Source organism: Electrophorus electricus, chromosome 4 (genome assembly GCF_013358815.1).
Source record: "Electrophorus electricus isolate fEleEle1 chromosome 4, fEleEle1.pri, whole genome shotgun sequence".
In the NCBI taxonomy this organism is placed as follows: Eukaryota; Metazoa; Chordata; class Actinopteri; order Gymnotiformes; family Gymnotidae; genus Electrophorus; species Electrophorus electricus.
This window is the reverse complement of record NC_049538.1, coordinates 16,885,629-16,906,244: the sequence shown is the minus strand read 5'-3', so window position 1 is coordinate 16,906,244 and position 20,616 is coordinate 16,885,629. Positions and strand designations below refer to the sequence as shown.

The 20,616-nt window shown below is 42.1% G+C and overlaps 3 protein-coding genes across 9 annotated transcripts in view; 2 read left to right on the top strand and 1 right to left on the bottom strand.

The window, feature by feature from the left end:
- LOC113580118 (latent-transforming growth factor beta-binding protein 4) overlaps positions 1 to 2,505 on the top strand; it is a 29,907-nt gene extending 27,402 nt beyond the window's left edge. For all 3 annotated transcript variants that reach the window (XM_027014457.2, XM_035525641.1, XM_035525640.1), the window contains 6 exons: positions 95 to 238; positions 631 to 783; positions 955 to 1,219; positions 1,294 to 1,559; positions 1,881 to 2,030; positions 2,179 to 2,505. In XM_027014457.2, coding sequence (XP_026870258.2) covers positions 95 to 238; positions 631 to 783; positions 955 to 1,219; positions 1,294 to 1,559; positions 1,881 to 2,030; positions 2,179 to 2,315 — 1,115 coding nt within the window. In that variant the 3' untranslated portion in view covers positions 2,316 to 2,505. The remainder of the gene's footprint in view (positions 1 to 94; positions 239 to 630; positions 784 to 954; positions 1,220 to 1,293; positions 1,560 to 1,880; positions 2,031 to 2,178) is intronic.
- A 3,619-nt stretch (positions 2,506 to 6,124) lies between these two features.
- Positions 6,125 to 11,041, top strand: esrrd (estrogen-related receptor delta). Of its 3 annotated transcripts, XM_027014462.2 has the most exons (8): positions 6,125 to 6,298; positions 6,676 to 7,091; positions 7,836 to 7,952; positions 8,222 to 8,332; positions 8,483 to 8,644; positions 8,870 to 9,139; positions 9,580 to 9,636; positions 9,808 to 11,041. In XM_027014462.2, the coding sequence occupies exons 1-8, from the start codon at positions 6,240 to 6,242 to the stop codon at positions 10,050 to 10,052; spliced, it is 1,437 nt and encodes a 478-aa protein (XP_026870263.2). In that variant the 5' UTR covers positions 6,125 to 6,239; the 3' UTR covers positions 10,053 to 11,041. The 3 variants fall into 3 exon arrangements, with proteins under 3 accessions (XP_026870263.2, XP_026870265.2, XP_026870264.2); XM_027014464.2 differs by lacking the exon at positions 9,580 to 9,636 and having other exon boundaries at positions 9,814 to 11,041; XM_027014463.2 differs by lacking the exon at positions 9,580 to 9,636.
- Positions 11,018 to 19,460, bottom strand: shkbp1 (SH3KBP1 binding protein 1). 3 transcript variants are annotated; one of them, XM_027014460.2, is made up of 18 exons: positions 19,242 to 19,460; positions 18,609 to 18,662; positions 18,410 to 18,455; positions 18,242 to 18,315; positions 17,974 to 18,032; positions 17,678 to 17,758; positions 17,262 to 17,452; positions 16,984 to 17,069; positions 16,516 to 16,706; positions 15,994 to 16,109; positions 15,588 to 15,675; positions 15,339 to 15,455; positions 14,933 to 15,103; positions 14,346 to 14,501; positions 13,931 to 14,027; positions 13,277 to 13,461; positions 13,050 to 13,176; positions 11,018 to 12,785 (listed from the first exon to the last, which is right to left on the bottom strand). In XM_027014460.2, exons 1-18 carry the CDS (start codon positions 19,289 to 19,291, stop codon positions 12,173 to 12,175), a joined length of 2,502 nt encoding a protein of 833 aa, XP_026870261.2. In that variant the 5' UTR covers positions 19,292 to 19,460; the 3' UTR covers positions 11,018 to 12,172. The 3 variants fall into 3 exon arrangements, with proteins under 3 accessions (XP_026870261.2, XP_026870262.2, XP_026870260.2); XM_027014461.2 differs by having other exon boundaries at positions 16,984 to 17,074; positions 17,285 to 17,452; XM_027014459.2 differs by having other exon boundaries at positions 16,984 to 17,452.
- Positions 19,461 to 20,616: the final 1,156 nt, after the last annotated feature.

Sequence of the window (20,616 nt, the reverse complement as noted above, 5' to 3'; positions counted from 1 at the left end):
GATGTCCAGATTTAATTTGTTTTCCACCCTCTGTGTCTCTCCTTCTCTTTCTTCATGTCTACCTCTTTACCTCTTTGCCTCTGTCTCTGTATAGATAATGATGAGTGTGAGAGTGAGGAGACATGCACTGGTGGGATGTGTGTCAACACACTGGGCTCCTATTACTGTACTTGTGAAGCCCCTCTAGTGCTGGATGACACCCAGCGCCACTGCATCAACATTTCCAGCCTCACAGAGGGTAAGACACACACACACACACACACACACACACTTATTTGAACACTTGAGTGACATTAATATTTGCTTTCATTCTCTCTCTTGCTTCACTCCCCCCTTTACTTTTAGTTTGAATTCACCCTTTCATTTGATATTGAGTGCTTTGTTGTAAATAACACTTATAATTCCAAAACATGCATTAAAAGATTCAGGAATTTTACAGTAATAAGCTTAGGGAAAAAAAAAAGTGAATGTTGCAACTTTTATAATCAGAATTATGAGGATTGCGTGACAAAGGTCCAAACTGCAACATGTAAGATACATGTTACAGTAATAGGATAGTAAAAGATGCACAGATGGGATTCTTACCCTCTCTTTTTCTTCTCTCTCTTTCTCTCTTTCTCTCTCTCTCAGATGAAAATCTGTCATTCTGTTGGCAGTATGTCACTGCTGATCTGGTGTGTCAGAGCTTATTGCAGGGAGTGCAGGTGTCCTTTGTCAAGTGCTGCTGTCTATATGGTGAAGCTTGGGGACTCCAATGTGCTCTGTGTCCACGCAGAGATGAGGGTGAAAACATACACCCACACCCACATAGATGCACACTCACACAGACCCCCCTCCCCCCCACACACACACGTGTATAAGAGTATGTATATTATGTTCTGGGTGTATATGCTACCTTCTGCTGTCGGTATGCATGTGGTGATGATAATGCTGTTGATTTCTTGCTCTTCTCAGAGGCATATGAAACTATGTGCAGTACACTGGGGCCCCCTCCTAATTCCCCCCGTTATGCTGAACGCTTTACGTCATTGCCTGGGAGAAGGGGGCAGTACCGTCCACCCTACAACGCCCCTGTGTACCCTGAAATGCTGCCAGCCCGGCCTGAATACTCACCAATTGACTACGATGACTACAGCCCCACAGGAGGAGCGGGCCAGAGGTCTGGACTGAGAGGGCAGTCCCCGGGCTCATATCCTCCCTTTGTGTCTTCTGACCTGAGGTACAGAGTGGGGCTCTTGCCAGTATTTAATATTGATTATGGATTACTGATTAGTGACAACGTTTTCCCTCCAGCACCAGTCGCTACTATGAGGAGGATCACTATGACACGGATCCAGGTCCTCAGTTTGGAGTGCCTGACCCACGCAGTGAGCGCGCCTTCAGGGCACGACCCCGACTCCCACTCACTGAGGGCCATCCCCTGAGCATAGCCCCTCTCCCTGAGGAGGAGGAAGAGGAGGAGCCATGGAGAGCTTCTGCCCCTTTCTTGCCCTTCACAGACAGACGAAGGGGAGGTGACAGACGAGTGGCGAGTGATGCAACTCTGAGAATCTATGAAAGTTTGTACACAGCTAGCCACCATGACTATTTTTATCCATCTATCTATTTATCTATCTATTACTTTTTATTAAGTATTGAGCAACAAATGTACTTGAACTCCTACTGGAATTATTTTCTTTATTTTATACTATTTTTGGTATTTATTTTCTTACTTTACCTTTGCATCAAACAACTCAAACCTACTCAAACTACTGAAACTTTGGGACCTACTGAAGTCTGCATTTATCTAAGTGAATGTAGGTGTGACAATAATGTGTGTTTTGTGGGGTGTGGGGGTGTGTGGGGGTGGGTGTGTGTTCTTGTGTGTGTGTATATGACAGGACAGTACGAGCCGGTCGGAGGGCTGATGGAGGATGAGTGTGGTATACTGGGGGGCTGTGAGCATGGCCGATGTGTCCGTGTAGGAGAAGGTTATACATGTGACTGCTACGATGGCTACCAGCTGGATATTAGCTCCATGGCTTGTATAGGTAAATGTGCATACTACTTTTTATGTAGAAGATTATTTCTACTCATGGCAGTACATCTTTAAGAAAGACTACAGTAGTAAAAATGTTTTTGTGTGTATGTTTGTCTATGTGTGTGTGTGCATGTATGTGTGTTTTCATTTTTCCACAGATGTGAATGAGTGTGAGGATCAGACCTTTCCCAAGTGTGTAAACAGTCAGTGTGTGAACACAGAAGGTTCATATAGATGTGTTTGTCTCAGAGGATTCATCATGTCCCGGAGACCAAACCACTGCATACCTGCTTAGGCATCAAAACACTGAGCAGAAGATATGCGCACTATGCATACACACACACACACACACACACACACACACACACACACACACAGAACACACAAAGCCTCTCTCATGCTTACAAATATTTTATAATCAGTGATAACAGGAAGAGGTGAAATCTGATGTGTACAGCACATATTTTATTCCTAGACTGTCTAGTTCATTCTGTTGTGGCTGTAAATTGTATTTTTATACATAAAACAAATATTCACACAAATTATATATATAATATTGTATATATATATATATATATATATATATATATATATATATATATATATATATATATATATATATATATATCTTCATCAGACCCATTAAGCACAAATGATTTTGTACTCTGTGAAACATTTATCTGAGATCCCTTTTACCTAAACACACACACACATCTTTATACTGGGTTAGAAAGGGTATTGGACTAAAATGGACCCATCTGTGTGGCAAGATCAGAGATTAAGTCAGGCATGCCTGTACACCTCTGAACCTCTACACAAATACCATTGCTAAAACGTATCTAACATTTCTAGTTTATTTCAAATAATTTACACATAAGTATATGTTAACATTAATTTTGGTTTTGTTAATTAACCTCTCTCTTCCACGGTTCATTATGACATGTAATACATTGCACTGTATTTTTGGAAAGTAACCATGATGAACTGAATTTTACATGATGATTAATTATATTTTAAAAATGTTTGTTCAATATTTTGTCTGTGATTTGTTTTTGATATGCCTAATGCTAATGTTTGAAAATATTTGAAATGATATTTTCACACATTCCAGTTGTGAACTCTTTTTCATGTATTATACAATAATCCTTTTTTTCAAAACCTATTTAGTTTACAGTTCTTCTGTACAGGACTTAGTTGCAGTCCTGCTATTGAAAAATACAACAAAAAAATAACAACAACAACAAAAAAAATCCAAAATCTGAGTTCAAATCCAAAAATAAAAACAATTATCACGGTGTTGACTCTAATACTTTATTCTGTCATGGATTGGGAGTGTGTTCATATGTGGCTCAGTTGATTGGCTTCTTCTCAGTTGCTATTTAGACTGGCTCCACCCCTCTCCTTCATGCGCTTCATATAAGCAGTCTCATAACCTTCTTATGTGGAGCCCTAACCTTAATGCTGAGTGTGTTTGTGTAAATGTAGCACCTAAGCCTTTTTATAGGCCAATCCAGCTGCATCATGCAAATACAAGCTCATTAAAGCGGTTCACACTGGACAGATTTCAGCCTGCTGGATTGTAAGGTGCAGTGGAATATTAGCTTTTCCTGCAGCAGATACTGGGCCACTCATCTTACTTAAAGTGTCCAGCATCTGTTCATGACTTAAAAAAATCTTTTAGCCCCTGTCTGTCAGACTAGCCAGTATGAGTGACACTGCAGGAAAAGAGCAGGGAGTCTTCATCTACTGACCCTAATTCAACTCCAACCTCAAGAGACACCACCTTACACTGTGTGTGTGTAAGGTGGTGAAAGAGAAATTACATAGACAAATGGACAGATAAATATAAAATGAATAGTAATAAATAAGTACACATTGTTTTTCAGTAGATATAATAATGTAAGTCACTGGTTATCTAATGTTTCCTATGAAAGTGTTTATATTGTGAGCTCAGTGTCAGTGAGAACAATTTGCTCAATTTGTTGCTGAGAAGGTCTTTCTCAGGGATTAGATCCTGAGAAGAGCAGGACAGATGTCATGCCTGGCCTAGAAAATAATCCTCTCACCTTCCAGCTATAGCGAGACATGAAGATTGATCGGCCATTCACTGGGCTGGGTGAGAACCAGATACTCCAAAACACATGCCAAAAACAGGGTCAACATGCCCACTGCTGGGGTCCTACGTGTTCATGAACTGTTCCAGTCCCTCTGTTTCTTAACAATATAGGAATTTTGTTCACAAACACATGAGGAAAAAAACCCCCACACCTGCTTTTCATCATTTTATTTATTTATTTTTAATAAAATTATATTTAAATTATCCATTTATAATTCGTTAACATACACTGACAAAATGTTTCAACTTTTAGCCCACATGCATTAATTAGTCATAGTGTCATGAATAAAGTGCTACTTATTTATTAGGTTACATAAACTCATGTTTTGAAAGGTAAGGACTCTAAACACACTGCCTTTGATCATGTACTGATAATCTTGCTCATCAAAACTTCCATCCTCAGATCCAATTTTAGAAGCATGAAAGATTAAAGGATTGCCCAAGTTGTGGATAAGTGTGCTAATCTATAGCCTTCATTGTTATATATTTTTAACCTTTTGAATATAAAGGCCATGCTAGTTCTGGAGTGGCTCAGGTGTGTGTAGCGTATTATGTGGTTGCAGCAGTCATATCAGCATCCAGTTCTTTACCATGGCAGACACCGTGTAAGTGGAAGTGTCACCATGCTAGATCTGCAGTCTTTATGCCTAGCATCACCACATATGTAACCACTGAGTGACCGTGCTGTTCCCCAGAGCATACACCACCTGCAAATCAGCCCTGGTCTACTGATCTCAAATCCCTCCCTTGTCTTTCTCACTTTCCCTCTCTCTTGCGCTCTCAGTCTCTTTCTCCCATGATTAAACTGACAGAATTCAGTTAGTCTTTAAGTCACCACCATTGCTCTGTACATCAGTTTTAATGTGATGCAATTGTCTACACATTCTTAGACAAGATGGTAATATTTTGATTTTCATAACTCCAAAAGAAAAAGTTCATATTGCGTGTATGCAAATCAGGTCTCCCCAGCAAAGTAATTCTTTATCTACACTTATTTTGATTTGTTAACAGAACTCCCCCAAGCTTTTGTCGTAGTACTAATGCTGCCTGCACTGATACATTTTGGGAAGATGTTGCAAGTAGCAAAAGATGTTAATTTGTGGTCTGTGTGTTGTGATTTGAAAACTGAATTCAACTCTAACATTTTTTCAACATCTAAGCACTAAACAAACCTAAAAGGTTTCTTGCCTCTGAGATGCCCACTGGATGTACACTGGGATGGATGATCTAACTAATTGGAGGCTTTTTTATTATTTTTTTCAGGACAAGTGTAATGTAAAAATATCCTTTACCTTGCCTGTGGATATGCAAGATGCCAGTCCCCCCAGAGCTGGAACTTCATGGTTTATTATGAGCGTTAACAGCCCAGGGGGCGGGGCAGAGGAAGTGCGCACTGTTCCTGGTTAGTTTACAATCTGACCGGTATATTCTTAGTGGATTCAACACACGTACTGGAAATGTATCTATTTACACATAATATACATGTTCAACTAAAATCTTAATGAGACTGTTAACATACAGCACGATACACAGGGAGACATTTATAGGAATGTAGCTACTTTAGAATGCCCCACGTCTACAGGACACAAAAATTGTTTTTAGAAAATCTAGGCTTTTTAAAATTCCTTTTTCGAAATACATATGGGCGGCTTGATGGATTTTTTTTATACATTCATTTAGTCAAAACTGGATGTAGAAATTTGATTAACTTTGCTAAAATATATATGGAATTGGGCTTTGTGTGCTGAGTATTTGACTTGTCGGGTAGCAGAGTCCATCAGCGAAGTTTTACCCACCTGTAACTGGATTATCGCGACAAACCCCGCCTCCGCCAACAGTTGTGGTTAAATAGCTGGTTTAATGTGCTAGATCTGGTTTAGTGTGCTAGAACTCAACTCCCGTTAGCTCTGTCTCTGTCTCTGTCTCTGTCTGTCTGTCTCTCTCTCTCTCTCTCTCTCTCTCTCTCTCTCTCTCTCTCTCTCTCTCTCTCTCTCTCTCTCTCTCTCACACACACACACACACACACGCCTTCGTCTATCCACTCTTCCTCCTGTATTTTATGCTTTTCTTTGGTGTCTCATTCCTTTGGAGCAGTTTGGGAGCATGGAGCTGGAGGATTTTTGTTTAAATGACAACTTTCAATTCTTTAACCCGCAAAACAGGTGCGTTAACATCATTTGATATATAACATTAGTCATTAAATTAACTGCAAATAGTTCGTGTTTGTTAGCCTGCTTGTAAGAAATAATTTAATACGTAATTCTATGATGTCTGTTAGGCAATGCACACACACACACACACACACATATAAATTACAAAGTTACAAAGTTGTAAGGAATAATTATATATGTGTGTGTGTGTGTGTGTGTGTGTGTGTGTATATATATATATATATACACACACACACACACACACACACACACACACACACACACACACACACACACACACATAAACATTACAAAGTTACAAAGTTATGATCACTTTGTTTTCGGCCAAAAATACTATATATTCGCATTCCGTTTGTTTTTCATAACAGTCTTATGGATGCTTCGTCTTCCAATGACCCCCCTTCACCACGTGAAATGGCATTAAGTCCTCACCTCGCTCTGGACAGCGCAGTCCCGCTCAGCCCGAGCAGTACCTCGGACAGCAGCGCATACAGCCTACTTTCTCACGGCCAATCACTTGAGGCGGACTCGCCTGTTTCCAGCAGTGGTAACGCAGTGAGGACTGCTACCTCTTCATTCAACCCTGCTCGCTACTGCTCTGACGATCACCGAGGCCTCCGCCTGTCGTCTCAGGCAGACTCCACGCTGAGTCACGACTATATCTCCACGCTTAACTCTGGACCTAAACGACTCTGTTTGGTGTGCGGGGATTTTGCGTCCGGCTATCATTATGGCGTTGCGTCTTGTGAAGCGTGCAAGGCCTTCTTCAAAAGAACCATTCAAGGTGAACGCAATCATGAGATGATTAGTACCGTATTCAAACTGTTCGAGCTACAACTGTCGTACCAGCTTGGTGCCTAGCTATGATTGATTTTCGTGTGAAGACTCAATATGCTGTTATAGCTAATCAATCAACTGCAGAAACAAGTGAGTCTTTTCCCCACTATCCCAGTGGCCTTCATTTAAATCTTTATTTTTTCATACATTTTAAACATTAATGAAACTTTAAACTTAGTTGCAGTTCTGTAGTTCTATTTGAAAAAAAAAAAGACAGTGATTGGTGACTGGACCCACACAAATCTGAATTGACTGTTTTGCCATCTGGTTTGTTGGCAGTGCCATGCCTGTGGACTGATTGTACCTATTTAGGTTTAATATTGTGTGAGGATGTTTCAGTATATTGATGAAATGTTATAGGTGGAAAGAAGATGCATTAATCCCAGAGATTCTTTCCCCATGACCTTTTTTGAGTGATTAAATCCCTCCTACCATTAACCTAAATTTTTTTTTTTTAACAGATCAATACACAGACACTGTCTGGGTTTCTATGGATTTCTGTGTGAAAGCTCATCTTGTTCAGATGACAGCCATAACAATATCTTATCCAACTCTTCTGCACCATAAAATTGGGCATAAAACAATAATCCATAAACCTATTAAATACACTTACTTAAGATGTGATCAACCAAAATGCATATTTTCCACATAGGATGTTAATAGTTGATGTCTTTGTCTGGTGATATTTCAGGGAATATCGAATACAGCTGTCCAGTGGTGAATGAGTGTGAGATTACGAAGAGACGGAGGAAGGCGTGCCAGGCCTGTCGCTTTCAGAAGTGCCTGAGAGCAGGCATGATGCGTGAGGGTGAGCAGGACGTAGATGGCCACCAAACAGAATCCTCCCAGACTTCCTGCACTTTGCTTTCATTGTTCTTTGGATGCTGCAACAAGAATAAAATGTCTGCACTATTGGGGCCTTTTCCTGCTCTAAAAAATGAGGGGGAAAACACAACAAAAATCTTTTTGTTAGTATTTTTATGGATGTAAGTGTCCTTCAGGGCAGTGTTATTGCAAGGTTTCTGAACCTAATTTTGTAGTTAAGTACTGATAATGTGCATATGGTAATGTGTGCAGGTGTCCGTATGGATCGAGTGAGAGGAGGCAGGCAAAAATATAAAAGGAGAATGGATTCAAGCCTCTCTGTCTCGAGCAAAACACCCTATGCACATCCAGTTAAACCTGTTCGTAAGTAACCTCAAAAACTTTACTTCATGTCCATTAAATAACTTTTACTGTATCATTGTAAAGCTTTACTTGTTTAATCTAAGCAGCATGGAGGTTTTTGGTATATATGTGCTGTATTTTTAACAATCAAATATATGTGCACATTTACAGGAAACAAAATCATCTCTCAGCTTCTGATGTCAGAGTTGGCTCCTCTGCGAGCTTCTCCTGACCCCTCAACCCCCGACAGTGACCTCAAAACCCTCCTGACCTTGTGTGACCTCTTAAACAGGGAACTTTTGGTCATCATCAGCTGGGCCAAACACATACCAGGTACCCACTGCACAATGACTATGAAGATTCTATCAGATTTGTCCTTTGGTGTAACCACACTGTCCTTAATGTTTCTCGGTGCTTTCCTTAATAAGGGAAATTTCCCTTGCAAGTCAGTTTCCATATAACCAGATACTTCATAAATAAGACACTTTGTGGTGTAAAGCAGTGGTGGTTTGAAGATTTTTCGGGAACCCATCCTTAACTGATCACTCTGTTGGCTAGGGTTTGCCACGCTCCCGCTAGTGGACCAGATGGCACTGCTACAGACTGGCTGGATGGAGGCACTTCTGCTGTGTGTGGTGTGGCGGTCACAGGGTTCAGGTGAGAAGCTGCAGTTTGCGGAGAACCTGCAGCTGAACGAGGATCAGTGCAAGGCAGCAGGTCTACAGAAGCTCTACAGGCCACTGCACCACCTTACTACCAAGTACCAACAGCTGAACCTCAGCCTGGAGGAGGCAGTCATGATGAAAGCCATGGCTCTCGCCAACTCAGGTAGTCCAGTAATAGAATACTTAACATATTAACAACTCAGTGCTCATTAAGACAAAAGCAATGTGGTTAATGTTCGGTTGAGGGCTAGGATTTGGGGCTAGGAGTTGGTGTAGAATCTACCTATAAGACTTTGGTTAGGGTTAAGAGCTCCACATTGCAAAAGGCTTAAGCCTTAAGATTACCCCCATAACATTAGTTCATGTATTTATGCTTAAAAGAAGCCTGCTGTATTTGTTTTATTGTTTTTTGTTTTGTTTGTTAGTGAATCATCCCAACTAATTTCCAATAGTCTGTGAGTCACTGAGCAAGAAGCAATCAATAGCAGGACAGTGAGGAGCAGTTACTGTACACAGCCCAGATCAATACATCAATCCAATCATCCATGCCAGTGCTCTAAAGCAGGACTTCTAAACTCATTAGCCTCGTTTCTGCTCCTGCAGGCTGCCTAACAGAGAGACAGCAGAGGCTACAGCAACAATACTGCTTATACTCCTGGGGTAAAAAAGGGCCCAAGGGTCTTCTGTGTCAACTGAAAAGATGTTAATTACAGATATCCTTGTTCGGTCCATTGGGCAGACAGTGTTTTAGCACCTGAGCAGACACTCATCCGGACAGCCGGAGGCCCGGTTCGACCTTGGCTAGCTGTTTCACTGTGCATATTCTGGCAGATGCAGAGAGTGTGGAGAGTGGTGATGCAGTGCTGCGCTTCCAGGACAGCCTCCACGAAGCACTGCAGGACTACGAGAGCAGCCAGCATCTGGACGAGCCGCACCGCGCCGGGAGGCTCCTGTTGACCCTGCCCCTGCTCAGACAGACTGCACAGAGGGCCGTGCACTGTTTCTGCCACCTGCACGTGGAGAGGCATGTGCCCATGCACAAGCTCTTTCTGGAGATGCTAGATGCCACAATATAGAAGCTCAGCAGAATGAGGGAGAGGGCAACAGTGCTATGGCAGACACTGAGGAAGCCAGAGGCACTGAAGGGGATTAGAAGATTGCAGGCCTACTGAAACGATCAGAGAGACGTCATCCACGAACATGGACAATCAAACATGTACTGTATGAAAAGGTGCAACTGATATGATTTTGTAAATTATACTAGTGTAGCTGTTTCATAGACAACATTCAGTCTGTCTCTGAAATGTAATGTTTTATTTTGATCAGTGTATTTTTTTCTTGGAAGAATTGTTCCTAATGAGGAGCTGTAGTATAATACAAAGACATGCCACTACCAGCTCTGCTATTTATTGACCTATTTATTAAATATGCTACCCAAGTTTAGTTATTTATATTCAAATAAACTATTTTTGGAATTTTTTCTTGCTGTTTTGTGAATCTTAAATTTACCACTTATTTAATAAAGCTTTAAAAAGTTATTTTAAATATATGAAAAGGGAAATGATTACCATAAACAGCATTTTCGAATGTTGATACATTTATAAAATTATTGTATAGTATATATTATTAGTATTATAGCGTATAAAGTATATAACTTGCAAAAAAAAAAAAAAAAAAATGTAAAAAAGTATATCCAGTGGAAGAAAAGTGAACACATTGCCACATTGATTTCTTTTGCATTTACATTAATTAATAAAAAAACCCAAACATAGTTGATACATATTACAAATTATTCAGGACATGAAAGTTAATGATTGGTTACAAATTGCATACAATTAAAGTATTTTCTTGGTGAAATTGTTTTTTGTGAAATACAATACCTGCATTTCAATGATAAATCCCTGTGACTACAGGTTATTAAAAGCACTCATAACATCAGCAAATACATGGCTGTAAACAGTAAGAATACATTACTCCCAAACACCTCTTCATGAACAAATGATGATTAATCTCCAAACAAATACTGTTTCATGCTTATGCTAAAGCTGAAAAAAAAAAAAAAAAAGAACTGGTGTAACTGGCGAGCTATATTTACCACTGCAACAACTGTTGTCAATCAACAAGAAAGTTTCAAATCACAACAGTGCTAGAACACAACCCACACAAAAACGTTCAGGTCATACACAGTACACCACATTCTGTGCCAATGAGCACTGCCAAGTCTATCCCAGCATTTTCTTACTGAGTTTTAGTCAGTGCTGCAAAAACACAGAAAACACACAGAATGATGCAAAAACAGAAAAAACACACAAAGATCTTCCTTCTGAGGATTGGCTCTCCACATGCCATGCAGGTGACTAACATTCTGGAAGGTGGGGAGGGGTGTTTAGTGTTCACTTCAGCGACTGTTCTGTGTAACAATACCGACCAACGGATTACACAAGGCATGTTAAACATTGAGCCGTGTGCATGTGTCTTCTACACAAGCACATGGGGGAAGTCAGAGGCACTGAGCAACAGTCAGATCCACACTAACCACATTTGCTAGGAGAGGTGGATGAAACAGTAGTTAAGCACATTTCTCATTCCGCTCTTTCACACCTTCCTCTTTCCTCTTCCTCTTTCTCACCTTGACATTTCAGGTGTTAACCTTTCACTGCTGTATATGCCCATGGGCACTGAGACAGTGTGGATTACATCTAGCAATGTCTTTTATGCACAGTAATGGGTTGCAAGTCTTAATGCACAGTAATGTCTGCCTATGTTGACAGTGTAGACAGTGTTTACTAAGAAACAAAGTTCTTAAAATTGAAGAAACATCAGTTATTACAATTGCACTATATTGCAAAAATATGCTGAACTGTGTTTCATCATCATAGATTCAAATCCTGAGACACATGGAATGTCATTTGGTGGCTCTTGCTCATGCACCAAACGGGGCAACATTTCAAACACTGTCACAGGAACACATAATATACAGCAAGGAGTCCTCTAAGAGATTAATGTTCTTGAGCCCTGGAAGACATTCTTTAAAGCCAAATGTTTATGAAAAAAGGAAAGAAAATCGTTATGCATTCGCAGAAAGGCATTTAACCAGTGATGACATCTTTTAATTTCTACTTATTCTCTGTAGAAACAAATGTGAATAAGCATTACAGTGCTCAGTCAAACCATGCTGTGTTTCCACAACAGCCTTTCAGAAGCTAGTCTCATTCATATGAGGTTTAGGGCTGGTGGGCGGTGGGGAGGCAGGGCTCTCGTGTACGGGACCTGCCTCTGAGGAAGGGGCTTCACTTACTGGTGATGCCGGGACTCGTAGTGGAGCCACTGGCATCTGAGCTCGAGTAGGGCTCACCACCGAGGTGGCGGGGCTGGGCACCGTGTGCGCGGCTCTTTTGGATGAAGCCGCCGATGAAGACGCTGGTGGGGAGCAGAAGGAAGGGTGTGTCCTGAGAGCCAGGCGAGCTTCCAGCTCACTGCACCCTGCCACGCTCCTCCTGCCCACGTCTGCTCCTGCCACGTCAGAGCTCTTGGCTCTCTCCTGACAGCGCTCCACAAAGCTGCCCCTGCGCAAGGCACCCAGGCTTTCGCGCTCCCGCTCCAGAGGAAGTCTGCTAGGGTGCGGGCTCCCGCCACCGCTGGCGCTGCTGGCCAGGGAGCACTGGCTCATGCCCAGGTGGCCAGTCAGGTCACGCGGCTTGCTGAAGGGGTGCAGAGGGGCATGGCGGGGCAGACTTCCTGTGTGCGGGAGTCCAGGCCGAGTGGTGGACATACCAATGCGACTGCTCTCACTCAGGTGAGACTGGAGACTACAGTCAGAGAAAGACAAAGACAGAAAGCACGATAGAAAGAGAAAATTAAGAACGAACCAAAAAGGTGGAAAGAGAAAAAGTAACAAAAGGAAGAAAAGACCAAGAAACAAGGAAAGAAAGAAAAACAAAAGGTAGTAAGAAAATTAGAAAAAAAAAGGTTGTCAACGTCCTCAATGTCTTCAGACAACACCTCATAACAGAAATAAAGTGCAACAGGCAACATTTGCAGTAACATGCATGACAAATGGAGAGAGTATGTACCTGCAGATCGAATTGCGGGAGACGTGTGTGAGAGATGCAGCAGGACTCATGTCTGGAGTCCGAGTAAGTGCCAAGTCACACTGGTCCAACAACTCCAACAGCTCCTCTTCAGTGGGGCCTCCTAGAGCTTTCAAACACAACCACCACCACACACACGTATTTGTCCAACAAGACCTATGGCTGTGCATCACCATATTCTCAAAATACCTGCAGTTTTCCTGCCTCACCCTTAATATCCACTTTCCCTGCGATCTCCATCGCTGTAGTGAGATCCCACATCTGGATGCTGCCATTGCTATGGCCACTGAAGAGGTAGCGGCGTGGCCGTGAACCGATGCGGCTCGACCCCTCACACTCGTGCACCACGAATGCTGTGATGGAGGTGCCGTCCACTGAGCGCAACTCGCACACCCTGCCAGGTTGACACGAGATCAGCTCAACCTCTATGCAAGAACGCTCTTAATACTGAGAACCTCCTGGAGTAAATATGCCAATCTAGTCTAACTCTCAAATGTGCTTAGGGTTAAGTTAAATCTAATTTGAAAAAAAGCCCAAGCTAATGATGAAAAGGTGTGAGCAGCACATTTGCTCTCCTGTTGTCAATGATGTTAAATGATCAGCCATGATGACTAAAATTCAGTCTGCATTAGTCTATGAGTAGGCAGTGGAGAGAGGTGTGGTTTCACTAAAATGTTCACCCTTTGCTGAGATAGGTTGTTAGAGACACCTGCCAGCACTGAATAATGGAAAATCTGGATCTGCATGTGGGCTTCTGTGAAGCTGCTCTATGACATTGTAAAAACATAAAAAAGAATCTAAATTTATAATGAACTGAAGACTGAAAGGAAAGCAGGTGAATGCATCCGCCAGGTGAATCTCACCTCTTGCCATTGGAGGACAGCCTGACGTAAAGTTTATCAGTGTCTGGAACCACACGCTGGATAAAAACCTGCTGCTCATCCCTCTCTCCGTAAGGACCTGAAAGAGACCCGTCAAAATGCCACATCACAGGTGTGCAGCAGTACGCCCACAGGTTTCAACATCACCAATCCACACCGGACTGGAGTACAGTTTAAGAGCTGCGATTATAAGAACCTTTCCAACAGAAACTCTACATTTTTAGTTAAGTCAAGAACATTTACATTTACGGCAAGAAAGTGTGAAGAATGTGAAATTGGCTTTAAAATTCAACTGAACAAGCATACACTGCAGTCCTCCTGGTCTTAAAATGCAACATCGAAGGGTTGTGGGTAGTGGGGGTGGGGGGGGTCTATGCACAGCTACTGCGACACTCACCAATCTCAGTGCCTGCAGCACAGCCCCCATGTCCATCGATATCATCCAGTGAGAGGATCTTGAAGGAGGTGAGCGGGGTGGAGCCGGGCTGGGTGGAGATCATCCCTCGGAAGCGTGTCACGGTCCAGGTGCGCACGTGGTTGTTGTCTGCACACACTGCGCACCCAAAATAGGGCAATTCAATGAACCGTCCCACGCCAACTACGGGCCCGTGTTTTATCAACAAATAACATGCTGCTGTTAAAATGAGTGTAGCAGATTTGATGACAAGATATACATTCAGAGTTTCCGATGAGAGTGCAAGCTTCCAAAACACATGGAGGTGTGCAGTGTGAGCTATAAGATAGAGGTGTGTGAAGAGTGAATGGGGCATTGTACTCATACACGTGTGTGTGTGTGTGTGTGTGTGTGCGTGCGTGTGTGTTTTTATGAATGAGTGAGAGAAATGTGAGTGAGTGAGAGAGAATGCATGTGAGTGTGTGTGTACACGAATAACTGTGTGCGTGCAAACGAGTGAATATGCGAATGAGTGAGAGTGGGTGTACGTGCCCATGTATGTGTGAGTGACTGTGTGAGAGTCCCTGTACCAGAGATGAGGTGTTTCTCAGACAACATGATCTTGGTCACAGGGCTGCGGTGGACAGAGAAGGTCTGGAAGAGCTGTGGTCCGGATCCCACCGTCTCCGGGTGCTGCACAATCACACGCACTGTCCCTGAGCTGGTGCCGTATGCTATTTCAATCCAGTTCCCGCTGTCACCTGGCACACAAGTCCGGAAACACAAAGACAGAATTTACATTTACACACTGTTAACAATTCATACTGTCATAAATGATCCACAAGTTAGCAGGAACTTTGTGTGTGCTTAAGCTGTTATGGGTGTGCTGCCAAATCTACTGGCAAGTGTGCATGACGCATTAGTGCTGTTACAGTACTAGTGTGTGTGAAATGGCAATGGGAAGTTGCTGTGTGTCCACCGAGGCTGGAGTCTCACTTGTTTTGGGTGTGAGGTAAACACTAAGGGCTGTGATGGCATCCTCACTGGGGTCTCGGTACAACTCAGTCACCAAGAGGTCATTATCCTTCATCCGTAAAGGAAACTTTTGCACATCTGAATGTACACAAATATGCATACACACAAACACACAAACGCACACATCAGCATGGTAAAGGCCACTTTTTGATTCCAAACCACACTTTATGGTCATAGATTAGGCGTTGCTGTAGATGGTTAATTACTGACCTATGTAGTAAATAGAGCCGTTATTACAGCCAAGAATAAGGAAGGATCCAGCTGTGTCATAACTGTTGATGGGGACCACATCCTGATTCTGCAGAGAAATGGAGCAAGAAAAGGTGTTTCACACCTCAGAGAAATAAATATGATTGAATAATTGAGTTTTTTTAATTCAACTATAGGTGTTATGAAAGTTTTGCTGTAGGTATGCTCATTTCATGAAATAAGTTAAAAAGGTAGTGGACACAACAGGAGATCTGATTTGCTCCACACTTTCATGTCAACCAAGTAAATGCAATTATATTTCTTTTACACTGAATGAGTGTATCACTAAAAACTTGTGACTGGGCCTTTAAGCAAGCACTGTGCACTCTCCGTCTGTGCCTGCTGAAGACACACAGAGTTCAATGACCTGCCAGTGTTTGGTCACAGCGTTCCACACTCCCACTTTCCCGGTGTGACTGGTGGCTATGAGCTGATTCCCCACAAAGAACAGCGCCTCCACTGGCACGTTGAGGCTGAACACACCTGCAGCATGTACACATACACCCCCAACACACAGACACACCCCCAAACAATATAGGAGAGACTTAGACTAAGCGATAAGGTTGTAAACTTGCCTTAAAAGCTTGTCCAGTTACACTGTCTAAAATAGAGTGGACCAGTGTATCCAGTAATAGAGCAGTGAGTGATCTAAAGGAAAACACTCATGATAAAATGAAGGGCTGTGCCACTTGTTTGAATTTCTTACCTGTCCTAGCTTTTTACATAATCATTAATGATTAAGACATCATATCTAATATGTAAGAAACATCAGAATTTTAGAATATATAAACACTTTCGCCATGTAAGTATTTGTAACGACCCACATGAAAGTTACAAGAAATTCACAATAACCAAGACAGCTCATGGTTAAAGACGGGCAGGACCTTACCAATCTCGTTGCCATTGCCGTCTGGGCAAATAGCCCACAATATAATTTCTGTGCCTGATGCCACAGCCACCATCTTGTCATTGTCCCCCAGCGAGCCACCCATGACCTTGGCATTGAGTGCCACCCTATCAATAAGCCAGTCCAGCCGCGGGCTGGTGAAAACCTGCTGCCAGCCTGTTGACTCCTTCACCCTGAAACACAGGAGGAGCAGGTAGGTACTAAATACAGGGCTGTTTCAGCCACATCCAAACTGCCCATTTTTCTCCCTTCTGTCTTTTAGCATCCACATTAATGATTGCTGATGGAAGACCTGCCATGGACTTCAAATGGTTGCCTGTGAACAGCTAAATCCTCCCCTGCATGAAGCCATCCATGCAGAGTAGTGAGAAGGGCTGTGCTCAGACACTCTACTGAAGTAGTCTAAAAGTAGCCTGTTAGAAGCTTGTACATTAGAAAAAAGATGCTGACCTGTAACAGACCACAAACTGTGCATAGGCCACAGCAATCCAGTTGTGATGTCCGCATATGATCCGCACCATCCCAGGATCGGAGCCCTGCCCTGAAAACACAGTGAGCACTGAGGAGCAGCCAGACTGAGGGCACAACGAGCAGCAGTCAGAAATACTAAGGAATGCACTGGAAATAGTGCTGGGCAGTATATTATTGGTTTCGCAGCATGACTTCGCAATACTGATACTGCCAAAAGGTGTATGATGTAAATGCAAGAGAAAAGAGTACAACAGAACCTTTGGGTTAGATGAGGTGATACCTGGCACTCTCTCCTCTGGAACAGCCTTAGCGAGAATGCCGGAGGTGCCCAAGTTTGGTGGCATGGTGTTACTGCGTCTCACAGGAGCCCGCTCCAGCATGCCACCACGTCCACCCATGAACTGTGGCCCCGCCACACTATGTCTGTTCCTGCGCTTTACTGGGTATACTGGTGCACACATACAGACAGGAAGACAGGAGTACACACACACACAGCATGAAGGTCATCTGTTAAAAAAAAAAACACAATGGTGTCCTGCCCAAAACTGTTTTGTGCAGCTGCACACATACAAACAGTGCATGTCACTCATTGGGAAGGCCGAGCAAGCAATGGCTCAGTTCTCTCTGCTCCAGCATGGTGCGGTAACTGTGTGTGCAGGCTCGCATTGCTCACCTGGAGGGGGCAGGTAACCGTTGAACAGGACCGTGCCACATGAGGAGCGATCGAGCTCATCACACAGCTGCAGCTTGCGCACTGACAAGAAAGCATTAACACACTCACTCAGCAATGAACCATATGCTCTCGGGAGCTCCTGGAGCAGTGCACTAATGTGAATACCACAAAGACCATTGCAATCACTGAAACTAACGCATAAATGTGCTAGAAAACAAGTAAAAACTAATTATGTGTTGTGAACTGCCTGTGAGCTCTGACTGCAGCATGGTATAGGCATTTCTGGCTCATCTTACCTAATGGTGTGATCCCATAGAACTCAGCCTCATGCATCAATAAATGTACATCAACAGACCTAAACAGATATAGGCATAGGTATTATAAGCGTTTCGAGAATATAACGGACCAAATCACTAGTGCAAGGAGACTGATCAGCAGGTATCCATTAAAACAATCCGACAAGGTGGAGTCATGTGCACTAAATTTGGTCTAGTTATGAAAAGCAGCACTACTGCCAACAGGCTCTAAATGTAATAAAAACCGAGTATGAATGTCAGGTGTCACCTGGGGTGCAGTTCTTTAGTTCGCAGGAAGTTCAGAATGGGGGCAAACAGAGAAGGATCTCGATCTATGAAAATCTAAGAGCAAAAAATATTATAGGAAAATGACAGACTTAAAAATAACATGAAAACAAATATAGCAATGGTGCTCATTAGGGAGGGCAAATCTTACCGCTCCTGTTTCATCTTTTAATGTGGATATTCTCCCACTCAAAAGGCTAGGCAAAGAAAATGAAAATTACTATTCTGCACATGTGGGTACTCCATCTCTGCTACTGTGTCTAATAAAATGCTTGTATTGAATAGATTAATCCTCACAGGATCAAGGGATCACATCTTGATCTATCTTTAATGATTTAAAACCAACCAACCTTGAGAAAAAGGAGTCTGGGACCCATGTCAAAGTCTGCTTGGAGGTACTGAACCTGAAATAAGTTACAGTAGTTTACTAGGTTTTAAGGCCAGGATTTTACGTTAAATATTATTGTTGCTTGAAACAAGTAAACTGTTGTGCGAGAGAAAAACGAGATAAATATTGGTGCTGATATGACTGCTGTGCAAATTTACTTTGTGAATCATTGACATAAATCAAAAGTTCAGCTTTCTGCTGTAGTATAGTGTAACTAACCAGATAGCAAGCTAACTAGCTAACTCGGTAAGAAGGCAAAACCTAATTAATTGGGTATCTACTCGGTACAGCCCGAAAATATAACTAGCTAGCTAAAGATACTACTTTTATCGCAGTTAACCAGCTAGCTAGCCAGCAAACGTTAGCGTCGCCTGTCCCGTGTACGTGCGAAGAACGATTACCGCAATTTAAATTCTTCACATAAACTTCAGGTTTAAGGATATAATAAGAAGAAATCACAACATGTATTATACAGAAATTATGCAGTAATACAGAAGAGCAAGGAAGCTAGTTAACACCAGGTTAGGTAGCTTCCTGATAACACCTCTGAAAAAACAGTCACAAATTGTATCTAGGTTAGCTAGGCTTGACTTGCCTCTTCCCTCCGACGTTTAAATGAATAATATCTCCAGCAACTCTCGCCATGACAGTTCAGATCGTTCAGACAAAATACATATTTAATCACTTATCTAAATCAGAGTTTTCTACCTAATAAGGTGGTTAATGGTTTACCTAAATATGCATAGCTAGCTAGCTAGCTAATAGAAAACACTTCCATAGCTCAAAATAGCGATTCACTTCCGGTTTTAGTTAAGACTTCCGCAGAAAAAAACAGTTGCCAGATTGTCCAATACCGACACCTTGTGTTCATTAATTGAAACAAATTATTAATCAGGTTAATCTTGTCAGTTGCTGAAGCAGACTGTTTATGGTTCGCATTTCGTATTTGCATTTCATATTTTCCTTTTTCTGGGCTACGAATAAAACACATAGGTCTACTAGGTAATCGTGAACATAGTTCATATTTACTGTCATTGAAAATCAATATAAAATTTAGATATAAATGAGTAAGAATATTATATGTACTTTGGATTATTTCACTTTTTGTACACTTATTCGTTTCAAAGATTTTAAATTTTGATAAAAAAAAACCTTTTTTATCACCAGCTATAATCATAATGACAAAGCCAATATATTTTAGAAGTTTCTGCAAATGTATTAACATTTGAAATATCTCATTTACAAAAGTATTCAGACCCCGTTGCATCACTTACAGCTTCAAGTCTTCTTAGACTTAATCTCTAGTATCTTTGCATGCCTGGGTTTTGGCTGTTTATTCTTCCTGGACAATCCTGGACAATTTGGATAGGAAGCATCTGTGAACTGCCTTCTTCAGGTCTCTCCACAGAAGTCACTACATCACTACATCACCCCAGCTACATTCTTAATGTCTAATTGTTATGCTGAAGGGTGGACCGTCACTCTAATCAGAAGTCACATGCACACTGGATCAGATTCTCATCAAGTACTTCTCTCAATTTTGTCTGCATTCATCCTTCCCTCAATTCTGATGCTACCACCACCATGCTTCACTGTAGGGATGGTGTTAGCCAGAAGGAGCAGTAGTGTTCACCAGACATAATGTTTGGAGTTCTGCTCAAAAAGTTAAATTCTTGTCTTATCAGACCAGTCTTTTCCTCAGAGTTCTTTAAATGCTATAAAAGGCTGCCATATGTGTTTTACTCAAGAGTGACTCCATTTTAGCTACTCAATGTCTTGATTGATGGAATACTGCTGAGATGGTTGTCCTTCTGGTAGTTTTTCCCATCTCTATAGTGGAGATCTGAAGCCATTAGGTGTTTTTATCCATTTTTCCACAGTTGAACTCCAATCACATTCTAAAGACCTCTCAGAGATAACTATGCTCTCAGGGAGGTTTTCCTTGCCACTGTTGCCTTTGCTTGCACATA

Coding starts and splice junctions, on each gene's coding strand:
- esrrd (XM_027014462.2), top strand. CDS start 6,240: ATGGAGCTGGAGGATTTTTGTTTAAATGACAACTTTCAATTCTTTAAC. Junction 8,333..8,482: donor ACATCCAGTTAAACCTGTTC/GTAAGTAACCTC, acceptor GCACATTTACAG/GAAACAAAATCATCTCTCAG. Junction 9,637..9,807: donor ATACTGCTTATACTCCTGGG/GTAAAAAAGGGC, acceptor ATATTCTGGCAG/ATGCAGAGAGTGTGGAGAGT.
- shkbp1 (XM_027014459.2), bottom strand. CDS start 19,291: ATGGCGAGAGTTGCTGGAGATATTATTCATTTAAACGTCGGAGGGAAG. Junction 17,759..17,973: donor CTATGGGATCACACCATTAG/GTAAGATGAGCC, acceptor CTTTCTTGTCAG/TGCGCAAGCTGCAGCTGTGT. Junction 14,502..14,932: donor TGAGAAACACCTCATCTCTG/GTACAGGGACTC, acceptor TTGGGTGCGCAG/TGTGTGCAGACAACAACCAC.